An 11,782-nucleotide genomic window follows, 5' to 3' on the forward strand; every position below is an offset into this window, starting at 1 on the left:
TTACGTTCTTTTTCACAATGCAAATAGTTTATTATAATAATAATAACAATAATAATAATAATAGGCCTGTACAGGCCTTGTTACATTCACATGTATTGATAGGATTTGACCATCAATATATTTGATGTGAAAAAAAATCAGCGACTCTGTGAATGGTTGTCGTCAAGAGCTTTTGACGGTGATTTGATGGTCTCCAGAATGGAAAAGGTTGGAAACCGCTGAGCTAGTCAGTCACATCTGTGTGGTAACATGATAGGAGATACTACTGGCAGTGCAGGCTTTTGCTCTGACCCTGCTCTAACACACCTGATTCTACTAATCAATCTAATCAGAACCTTGACTGGCAGAATGAGGTGTGTTAGAGCAGGGCTGAAGCAAAAGCCTGCAGACCCAGTAGCTCTCTGGGAGGAGGGTTGGTATCACCAAGATCACTTAGGTTCATACGGAATCAACTAGCTTTCTGATTGGTTTACCGGCCATCAACTAGCTTTCTGATTGGTTACCTCACATATAAAGCAAGTTTAATGCCATAAGCAGATTTCCTGTGTGGGTAGTGATGTTGTCAACTGTAATCTGATTGGATCTTGGTCACCCCTTTTATATTCTTTGGTGTGTGTAGTCAGTAGGCGTGAGTGGATGTGTTCATAGATGATGATAATGATGGGTGTTGAGAGGTGCCAAAATAAATGAACACAAAGAAGCCCCAAAATGCCAAAACCAACAGTGTGTCTGCATTAAGTCTCCTCGATGTATGGGGGGAGCACAGTGTCGTGTCTTTGGCATCATTAAAACTGAAGACATATTTATAACTCTCTGTAATTATTATTACGCGATTAACTGATTAATCGTGTAACTGTAATTAACTAGGAAGTCGGGGCACCAAGGAAAATATTCAGATTACAAAGTTATAATTTTCCTAATATAACTTTCAGATATTTTTAATATCTGATCAATTAGTCTTCTGATTAATGACGTATTCTTTACCTCGTCAGTCTCATTCCAAACGTCGTAAATTGTTGGTTATCTGCACGAACCCAGTCTTCACTATGAGTCATCCATACATCAATTGTCTTAAAAGTATTTATTTACTAACTAAGTAATTCACAGAAATGCATAACAAACAGTAGATATGTTTACAAAGAAATGCTAGAGGAATGTGCCCTAGTGGGCTAAACCGGAATGGCGGCTTGTTAGACAAAAGGGAGTGGGGGTCAGCTGAGAAGGCACTACAGAGTTGATAATTATAACAATTGAAATGCTAATCCTTTGCACATGAACGCTCACTCATTCAGGAACAATTGCAATCAATATATATCTCTCAAATTAACATCATTACATAGCATCCCATCATATCACAAATAGCTTTATCCTTATTCATTCATTTTATACAACCATTAGATGTAAGTCTCACAACTGAGGCTATTATATAAACAGCGCCATGGTAATGTGGCCATATTGTCTCTCATGAGTTTCACAAAATTGTACCAAACGGACCAGTTCGTAGCTGGATTCTTCACCAATCTTTTATACCTTCTCCAGAACATAGATGTCGTTCGGTTCTCCAGTTCTGTGAGGTGGAAGAACTCCTTTGTTCTCTATGAAACCCACTCTGTCTCTATACTGTGGCCATGAGGAGAGATTCTCCTCATGGGAATTTACGACCTCTTCTGACCACAGCAGCCTGGGTCAGGAGTATAGAGGTTGGGGGATGGTACATAGAAAAGGCTGGTGCAGAGGGAGGGGGGGTCAACTGTGCTCGCTGTACCCAAAGAGGGCAACGTCATGACACCAGATGTCCCATTTTGCTGACGACCCTCCCAGCTCCGCCCACCATCATCCTATTAAGGAAAACAAGAGCAAAGAGAAAGAATTCTGCAAAGTGGGAGGGTCGTCACAGTAACAGAGTGTGTGACAGAGTTTGTTGACTCCGTTACTGTCCATTCTAGCATTAGGTTGGTACCCCAACACTGTTACTATCCATTCTACCATTAGGTTGGTACCCCAACACTGTTACTATCCATTCTACCATTAGGTTGGTACTCCAACACTGTTGATCTGAAGCTCTGTGTAAAGACAGGGGTCCAGCTCCCCAAGAAGGTTGATCATCCTGGAACATGACTCAGTTCCTTTTCTCAACACCATGTCGATGATGTCACGTGCCTTCTCTGTCCTCTCAGCTATCACCTTCACGGACTCCATTTCCTCCTGGTTGATGACTGTGTGTTGCAGGAGTCCGTCCAGCAGTTCATTCAGGACAGCTCTTGACACTCGTTTCACAAACTTTGTCCGTACAGAATGCAGCTGCTGCTCTGCAGAACCAGTCAGACTGCTCTCAGCCGGACGCCCTGCCCCCGACACAGCACCTGAGAGAGTCAGGTTACAAAATAACTACATTTGTACATTTACATTTCAGTAATTTAGAAACAGACACTTTCCTCCTAAAATAACAAGTATTGAGAAAAATATATATTTTACAATAACGACCTGCATCAGTGAAAATATGACATTCACATTTAAGGCCGGTTTCACAGACATAGAAAAACAGTCTGGGTCATTCAGAACCAGGATAATCTACATTAACCTGTTAGGGCTAGGGGGCAGTATTTACACGGCCGGATAAAAAAACGTACCCGATTTAATCTGGTTATTACTACTGCCCAGAAACTAGAATATGCATATAATTATTGGCTTTGGATAGAAAACACCCTAAAGTTTCTAAAACTGTTTGAATGGTATCTGTGAGTATAACAGAACTCATATGGCAGGCAAAAACCTGAGAAAATTCTGTACAGGAAGTGCCCTGTCTGACCATTCCTTGGGCTTCTTGACTCTTTTTATTGAAAACTTAGGATCTTTGCTGTAACGTGACACTTCCTACGGCTCCCATAGGCTCTCAGAACCCGGGAAAAAGCTGAATGATGTCGAGGCAGCCCCTGGCTGAAAAACATTAGCGCCTTTGGTAAGTGGTCTATCAGAGGACAATGAGACTGAGGCGCGTGCACGAGGCAACCCCATGTTTTTATTTCCTCTCTCTTTGTACTAAAACACGGTTTCCCGGTCAGAATATTATCGCTTTTTTACGAGAAAAATGGCATAAAAATTGATTTTAAACAGCGGTTGACATGCTTCGAAGTACGTTAATGGAATATTTAGAATGTTTTTGTCACGAAACGCGTCGGGCGCTTCACCCTTCTTTACACTTCGGATAGTGTCTTGAACGCACGAACAAAACAGAGGATATTTTAACATAACTAACATTTGTTATTGAAGTAGAAGTCCTGGGAGTGCATTCTGACAAAGAACAGCAAAGGTAATAACATTTTTCTTATAGTAAATCTGACTTTGGTGAGTGCCAAACTTGGTGGGTGTCTAAATAGCTAGCCCTGTGATGCCGGGCTATGTACTTAGAATATTGCAAAATGTGCTTTCACCGAAAAGCTATTTTAAAATCGGACATAAGCGAGTGCATAGAGGAGTTCTGTATCTATAATTTTAAAATAATTGTTATGTTTTTTGTGAACGTTTATTGTGAGTAATTTAGTAAATTCACCGGAAGTTTGCGGGGGTATGCTAGTTCTGAACGTCACATACTAATGTAAAAAGCTGGTTTTTGATATAAATATGAACTTGATTGAACAAAACATGCATGTATTGTATAACATAATGTCCTAGGGTTGTCATCTGATGAAGATCATCAAAGGTTAGTTCTGCATTTAGCTGTGGTTTGGGTTTATGTGACATTATATGCTAGCTTGAAAAATGGGTGTCTGATTATTTCTGGCTGGGTACTCTGCTGACATAATCTAATGTTTTGCTTTCGTTGTAAAGCCTTTTTTGAAATCGGACAGTGTGGTTAGATTAACGAGAGTCTTGTCTTTAAAATGGTGTAAAATAGTCATATGTTTGAGAAATTGAAGTAATAGCATTTCTAAGGTATTTGAATAACGCGCCACAGGATTCCACTGGCTGTTACGTAGGTGGGACGATTTCGTCCCACCTTCCCTAGAGTGGTTAAGTTCTGGAGGAGATGTCATTGGGTCATTCAGAACCAGGCTAATCTACATCAATTCCTGGAGGAGATGTCATTGGGTCATTCAGAACCAGGTTAATCTACATCAAGTCCTGGAGGAGATGTCATTGGGTCATTCAGAACCAGGCTAATCTACATCAAGTCCTGGAGGAGATGTCATTGTTCTTGAAAACAATCAGAACTAGTCCAGGTCCTATAATAAACCATGTTGACTGGCCCTCATGTCATTGGTTTGTATCTCTCATGTTTACTTACTAGTTGAATGGGTTTCAGTGATGTATTCATCTGAAAGAAACAACATGAGGTTATATCACTCTAAATAGCATCTGGTACAAAAGTACAAAGTGATAATTGACATGTGCTCCTACCTTTTGGTACATTTTCTTTCCATACTATCCTCTCATCATCACCGATTAACTCCATCTCAATCCCTGTAATTTTCATAACCGCCCTGAAAAAGCTTGGTGTGTTGTCTCTATGTATGAGCTGAATCTTCTGGAGAGAGTGAGAGAGAAAGAGTTTTAAAAAAACATTATTGGGTCTGGGAACCCACAACAAACAAAAACATGGTTAAACATCAATTAAAAACACAACACCAAATCTTCCTCCACAGTAACTCAACACAACAGCCTCTGAATACCCCATATACTCAAACAGATCAATGTTAACCATTTTGTAACAGGCAAACTCAACCCTCAGTCTGGCTGCCAACATCCCCTCCAGCATTCCCACCACGTCCACAGACCCCTGTCCTCGAATACTGTTCTTTCATGTCTTCCATGTTGTTAATTTAGCTGTCCCTGACACAAAGTTAAGAGAACTACAGCCCTTCTACTAAACCTGGACTTTGTCCTAAATATAAACATTTGGGAAGAGAAAACCTCTCCTAGAGCTGAGAACCAACCAGTGATCAGGTCAATCATCCCCACAACCTGGGACACTGTAAGAACAGATGTACCAGAGTTTCAGACTCAGAATGGACACCCCTCCCCAACATGACAAACTCTCCAAGTCTGCATAACAGACTCATAGAATGGAGTCAGGCCAGACAAAATCACCCCCCTCCAGCTTTAAGAGGAAAGGGTGCTTGTCTAAGCCCAAACAGCCTGCTCTCCTCATCACTGTGTAGACTGTATCCACCCAGCTAGAACCATCACTGTACAACAGTCTCTGGGCTGCTTGAAGCCAGAAAGCCATGATCCTAGAAGAGATGTCCACCAGGCCTTGTCCACCCTCGTGCAGTGGCAGGTACAGGGCTGCAGCTTTAATCCAATGTTGTCCCGACCAGAAGAAATGGACAGCTCTTGTATCAGGTGGCTGTAAAATCATTAGTCTGTGCCACAGGGTAGAGGTGGCTAGGTTATTATCTACCAGCACCCTTCCCCTATAAGACAGCTGGGGTACCACCCATTTCCACCTAGACAATCTGGAACACACCTTCACTACATCATCCCAGTTCTATTTCTGAACGACATCGGAGCCTAGAAAAAGTCTTCATCCCAATCGTGGATTGGACCCTATCTGAAGCTGACCTGCCCACAGTGAATCACTCCTTCCCCAATTAACTCTACCTGAGGAGGCCCCCTCACACACCTTTAGAGCGTTTGAGAGAACCTTAACATCCTCACCCCCTGTAATAAAAACTGTCACGTCATCTGCATACGCAGACAGTGCTATCGTGGGACCCTTCATAACCCCTGGCACAGAGAAACCAGTAAGCCTCGCTCTTAAAAAACAAAGCATTGGTTCAATTGCCAGACAATATAACTGTCCTGAAGTTGGGCATCCCTGCCTAATACCCCTATGGACAGGGATGGGGCAACTCAACCCAACCCCCCACCTTCATCATACATGAGGCCCCAGCATACAGTAAACTCATCCAAGACAAAAAAACATCCCCAAACCCAAAGGCTTTCATTGTTTTGAACAAGTACTGGTGGTCCACACAGTCAAAAGCCTTCTCCTGATCCAAAGAAAGTAAACCCACATTCACATCAGACAGTTTACAAACATCTAAAACATCTCTTATCAGAAACAAGTTCTCAACGATAGAGCGGTCAGGTACACAGTCAGACTGGTCCTTGTGGACCAACAGCCCCAGATATTCTTTCAACCTGTTTGAGAGACACTTAGATATCATTTTATATTCTGCACACAGCAATGCAACAGGTCACCAGTTTTTTTTTAAAGGGCCAAATCCCCCTTTTTGGCAACAATGAAAGCACAGCACGTTGACAGGATACAGGAAGAGAATCCTCATGAAAAGATTCACACCACTTCATAAAAATCCCCCCCAATAGACAGCTGGGGTAGCACCCCAGTGCTTATAGAACTCAGATGGTAAACCATCGATGCCAGGGGCTCCGGGGTCCCTCTGAGTGAGCAACTTCAATTCAATAGATTTGATGCCCTGTTCAAGGACCCTGATAGTCTCTTTAACTTCAATACTAGACAGAGCAGTACACTGTTGACAAGACACACATATTTGGGCCTTCCCAACCTCCCACCATTGTCTCAAGGATTCAAAATTCTAATTAATAACCCTCAATTTTTCCCAGAACAACGAAAACTTTCCCCAAAACATGACGTCATGTAATATCTTCACATTAAAATACCAATATGGTGATGACCTTAATAACAGGACAAGTGAATATCAACAGTAACAATATGGTGATCAGAAAAACCATCAGGAGTAATGTCACCTTACAACCCCTACTACAGTATAGCTCAGATACATATAACCTGTCTAACCTTGCTGCACCGACACCACCTTCATTAACTACTACAGTAGTGATCAGATACATACAACCTGTCTAACCTTGCTGCACTGACACCACCTTCATTAACTACTACAGTAGTGCTCAGATACATACAACCTGTCTAACCTTGCTGCACTGACACCACCTTCATTAACTACTACAGTAGTGCTCAGATACATACAACCTGTCTAACCTTGCTGCACCGACACCACCTTCATTAACTACTACAGTAGTGCTCAGATACATACAACCTGTCTAACCTTGCTGCACTGACACCAGCTTCATTAACTACTACAGTAGAGCTCAGATACATACAACCTGTCTATCCTTGCTGCACTGACACCACCTTCATTAACTACTACAGTAGTGATCAGATACATACAACCTGTCTAACCTTGCTGCACTGACACCACCTTCATTAACTACTACAGTAGAGCTCAGATACATACAACCTATCTAACCTTGCTGCACCGACACCACCTTCATTAACTACTACAGTAGTGATCAGATACATACAACCTGTCTAACCTTGCTGCACTGACACCACCTTCATTAACTTTTAATCATGTGTACTGCCTAACTTTTTCATTTCTTACTCTCCCCATATCAGAAAGCTCAAACTCAGTTAGTAGACCAGACAGACAAGTAGCTGACCGCAGGTGAGGTTCTTCAGCAGTGCGATCAACAGTAAAATCCATTGTACCATTCCAGTCTCCCCCTAAAACCATACACCCCTCTTGGTCACACTGTCTTAAGGTTTCCTTTATTTGATCAAATACAGCAATACGCTCTCTACCCTCATTAGGAGCAGAAACAATACAAAAAAAACATTGACCAATAAAACCCAACCCTTGACAATCTCTAGATACCACAGTCACCCTTAAGCCTGAGGAAAACTAAATTGCCGTCCCAGCACTGAAAGTAGTACTATGACTGAGTATATGCTGCCCCTCCCACCATATTCCCCAGTCAACCTCATTAGCTTCATCACTATGCATCTTCTGTTGAAAAACTATATTAAGCCTTTTCTGTTTTATTACTTCTAATACCCAGGCCAATTTAACAGATTTCCCCAAATCTGGTCCAGGAACCCATTTACCTCACCTAGATTGTGAATTGAGTCATCGCCAGCTGCTATCAGCTGAAATATCCATATCCTTCTTCTGATCCTCCTCAACTGAGGCCACAGACCCCTGACTTCCCTCTGCTACATCCATCTCAACACACCATTTAAAAAAAATGTTGAACCAGGAACAGATATAGCCCTTGGTTCTCTCCAGACACTGCCCTTGACCAGCACAAAAATATCCTGTGGTGTTCTGCATTAGCATCGAATAGCCCCCGTGATATGCAACTTTTCAGGGAAGTTAGGAACCAATATTCACAGGCAGTTAGGAAAGCTAAGGCTAGATTTTTCAAGCGGAAATGTTCATCCTGTAGCATAAACTCAAAAAGTTCAGGGACACTAAAGTCCATGGAGAATAAGAGCACCTTCTCCCAGCTGCCTACTGCACTGAGGCTAGGAAACTCTGTCACCACCAATAAATCCACTATAATTGAGAATTTCAATAAGCATTTTTCTACGGCTGGCCATGCTTTCCACCTGGCTACCCCTACCTCGATCATCAGCCCTGCCCCCCCCCAGAGCAAGTCGCCCAAGCCTCCCCATTTCTCCTTCACCCAAATCCAGATAGCTGATGTTCTGAAAGAGCTGCAAAATCGGGACCCGTACAAATCAGCCAGGCTAGACAATCTGGACCCTCTCTTTCTAAAATTATCTGCCGAAATTATTACCAGCCTGTTCAACCTCTTTTGTATCGTCTGAGATTCCCAAAGATTGGAAAGCTGCCGCGGTCATCCCCCTCTTCAAAGGGGGTGACACTCTAGACCCAAAATGTTATAGACCTATATCCATCCTGCCCTGCCTTTCTAAAGTCTTCGAAAGCCAAGTTAACAAACAGATTACCGGCCATTTCGAATCCCACCGTACCTTCTCCGCTATGCAATCTGGTTTTAGAGCTGGTCATGGGTGCACCTCAGCCACGCTCAAGGACCTAAATGATATCATAACCGCCATCGATAAGACATTACTGTGCAGCCATATTCATTGACCTGGCCAAGGCTTTCGACTCTGTCAATCACCACATCCTCATCGGCAGACTCAACAGCCTTGGTTTCTCAAATGATTGCCTCGCCTGGTTCACCAACTACTTCTCTGATAGAGTTCAGTGTGTCAAATCGGAGGGCCTGTTGTCCGGGCCTCTGACAGTCTCTATGGGGGTGCCACAGGCTTAAATTCTCAGGCCAACTCTCTTCTCTGTACGCATCAATGATGTCCCTCTTGCTGCTGGTGATTCTCTGATCCACCTCTATGCAGACGACACCATTCTGGATACCTCTGGCCCTTTTGGACACTGTGTTAACTAACCTCCAGACGAGCTTCAATGCCATACAACTCTCCTTCCGTGGCCTCCAACTGCTCTTAAATACAAGTAAAACTAAATGCATGCTCTTCAACCGATCGCTGCCCGCACCTGCCCGCCCGTCCAGCATCACTACGCTGGACGGTTCTGACTTAGAATATGTGGGCAACTACAAATACCTAGGTGTCTGGTTAGACTGTAAACTCTCCTTCCAGACTCACATTAAGCATCTCCAATCCAAAGTTAAATCTAGAATTGGCTTCCTATTTCGCAACAAAACATCCTTCACTCATGCTGCCAAACATACCCTCATAAAACTGACCATCCTACCGATCCTTGACTTCGGTGATGTCATTTATAAAATAGCCTCCAACACTCTACTCAGCAAACTGGATGCAGTCTATAACAGTGCCATCCGTTTTGTCACCTACCCACCACTGCGACCTGTACGCTCTCGTTGGCTGGACCTCCCTTCATACTCGTCGCCAAACCCACTGGCTCCAGGTCATCTATAAGTCTCTGCTAGGTAAAGCCCTGCCTTATCTCAGCTCACTGGTCACCATAGCAGCACCCACCCGTAGCACGCGCTCCAGCAGGTATATCTCACTGGTCACCCCCAAAGCCAATTCTTCCTTTGGCCGCCTTTCCTTCCAGTTCTCTGCTGCCAATGACTGGAACGAACTGCAAGAATCACTGATGCTGGAGACTCATATCTCCCCTCACTAGCTTTAAGCACCAGCTGTCAGAGCAGCTCACATATCACTGCACCTGTACATAGCCCATCTGTAAATAGCCTACCCAACACCTCATCCCCATACTGTATTTATTCATTTATCTTTCTCCTTTGCACCCCAGTATCTCCACTTGCATATTCATCTTATGCACATCTACCATTCCAGTGTTTAATTGCTATATTGTAATTATTTTGCCACTATGGCCTATTTATTGCCTTACCTCTCTTATCCTACCTCATTTGCACACTGTATATAGACTTTTTCTACTGTATTATTGACTGTATGTTTGTTTTATTCCATGTGTAACTCTGTGTTGTTGTATGTGTCGAACTGCTTTGCTTTATCTTGACCAGGTCGCAATTGTAAATGAGAACTTGTTCTCAACTAGCCTACCTGGTCAAATAAAGGTGAAATAAAAATAAAATAAAACCTCCCCACTTGTATCACATCACTAGTACCGGTCATCTCCTCCACTGACTGGTAGACTAGCCCCACCTGAACCCCATTACTAGTAGTGGACATCTCCTCCACTGACTGGTAGACTAGCCCCACCTGAACCCCCTCCTGTACCCCATTACTAGTAGTGGACATCTCCTCCACTACCTGGGAGACTAGCCCCACCTGAACCCCCTCCTGTACCCCATTACTAGTAGTGGACATCTCCTCCACTACCTGGGAGACTAGCCCCACCTGAACCCCCTCCTGTACCCCATTACTAGTAGTGGACATCTCCTCCACTGACTGGTAGACTAGCTCCACCTGAACCCCATCCTGTACCCCATTACTAGTAGTGGACATCTCCTCCACTACCTGGGAGACTAGCCCCACCTGAACCCCCTCCTGTACCCCATTACTAGTAGTGGACATCTCCTCCACTGACTGGTAGACTAGCTCCACCTGAACCCCATCCTGTACCCCATTACTAGTAGTGGACATCTCCTCCACTACCTGGGAGACTAGCCCCACCTGAACCCCCTCCTGTACCCCATTACTAGTAGTGGACATCTCCTCCACTACCTGGGAGACTAGCCCCACCTGAACCCCCTCCTGTACCCCATTACTAGTAGCATAGAGATAGAGAGAGATGTGACAGAGAACGAGACAGAGAGAGAGATGTGACAGAGAGAGAGACAGAGAGAGAGAGATGTGACAGAGAGAGAGACAGAGAGATGTGACAGAGAGATGTAACTTAAATGTCAGATTCATGTTCTTATTCTACTGAAACTGTACCTGTGGATTGATGGAGGTAGAACAGGGAATGTTCAGTCTGAAGGAACTATTCAGTTTGAAGGACTGCTCTGGATTTGTGATGAGAATCCTTTTAGACCCTTCAGACATTTCCTGTTGTTTCACAGCCTGCGACACGAGGCATGGAATACCCAGCCAGTCAATATATAGTCTAATTCAAACATTATTCAGAAAACTAGCAACACACTATTCTCTTCATTTAATGAGTGTCAACATAAACTGCACCACTGGTTAGTTAAGGTAATCTCTAAAATAATGGTCCCTCACCTGTATTTGGCCGCGGTTACTGGGGAACAGGTATAGGCGAGAAATTAATGTTTCCCTTTTCACTGTCAGATAGAGCATCAGCTCACAGTGGACATCTACTTTCCAAGAAAATATATATCTCAGTATAACAGAGATAGCTGAGAACTTGGGATGGAGAATCTTAGCATGGAATCTGGTGACCTCATGCACTTCCTCTAAAGACACTCCATGTTCCTCTACATGAAGAATCTTCATCTCATTCCTCAGGGAAGGTTTGGTCCCTGAACAACACAATAAAAAGGAGGCAGAAAGACAAATATTGTATTATTCATCCAACTAAAA

General features: G+C 43.4%; 1 protein-coding gene across 1 annotated transcript; it reads right to left on the minus strand.

Annotated features, from left to right (window-relative positions):
* Nucleotides 1-1,590: 1,590 nt before the first annotated feature.
* Nucleotides 1,591-11,712, minus strand: LOC123732776 (NACHT, LRR and PYD domains-containing protein 1 homolog). Its single transcript, XM_045712048.1, has 5 exons — nucleotides 11,462-11,712; nucleotides 11,177-11,302; nucleotides 4,399-4,525; nucleotides 4,286-4,315; nucleotides 1,591-2,363 (listed from the first exon to the last, which is right to left on the minus strand). The coding sequence occupies exons 1-5, from the start codon at nucleotides 11,693-11,695 to the stop codon at nucleotides 2,029-2,031; spliced, it is 852 nt and encodes a 283-aa protein (XP_045568004.1). The 5' UTR covers nucleotides 11,696-11,712; the 3' UTR covers nucleotides 1,591-2,028.
* Nucleotides 11,713-11,782: the final 70 nt, after the last annotated feature.

This window comes from Salmo salar, unplaced genomic scaffold, assembly GCF_905237065.1.
Source record: "Salmo salar unplaced genomic scaffold, Ssal_v3.1, whole genome shotgun sequence".
NCBI classification, from domain to species: domain Eukaryota; kingdom Metazoa; phylum Chordata; class Actinopteri; order Salmoniformes; family Salmonidae; genus Salmo; species Salmo salar.

What these genes read in the sequence shown, in the direction of transcription:
- LOC123732776 (XM_045712048.1), bottom strand. Translation starts at nt 11,695, where the DNA reads ATGAAGATTCTTCATGTAGAGGAACATGGAGTGTCTTTAGAGGAAGTG. An exon ending in GTAACCGCGGCCAAATACAG is followed by an intron (nt 11,303 to 11,461) that starts GTGAGGGACCAT and finishes CTCGTGTCGCAG; the next exon opens with GCTGTGAAACAACAGGAAAT. An exon ending in CTACCTCCATCAATCCACAG is followed by an intron (nt 4,526 to 11,176) that starts GTACAGTTTCAG and finishes CACTCTCTCCAG; the next exon opens with AAGATTCAGCTCATACATAG.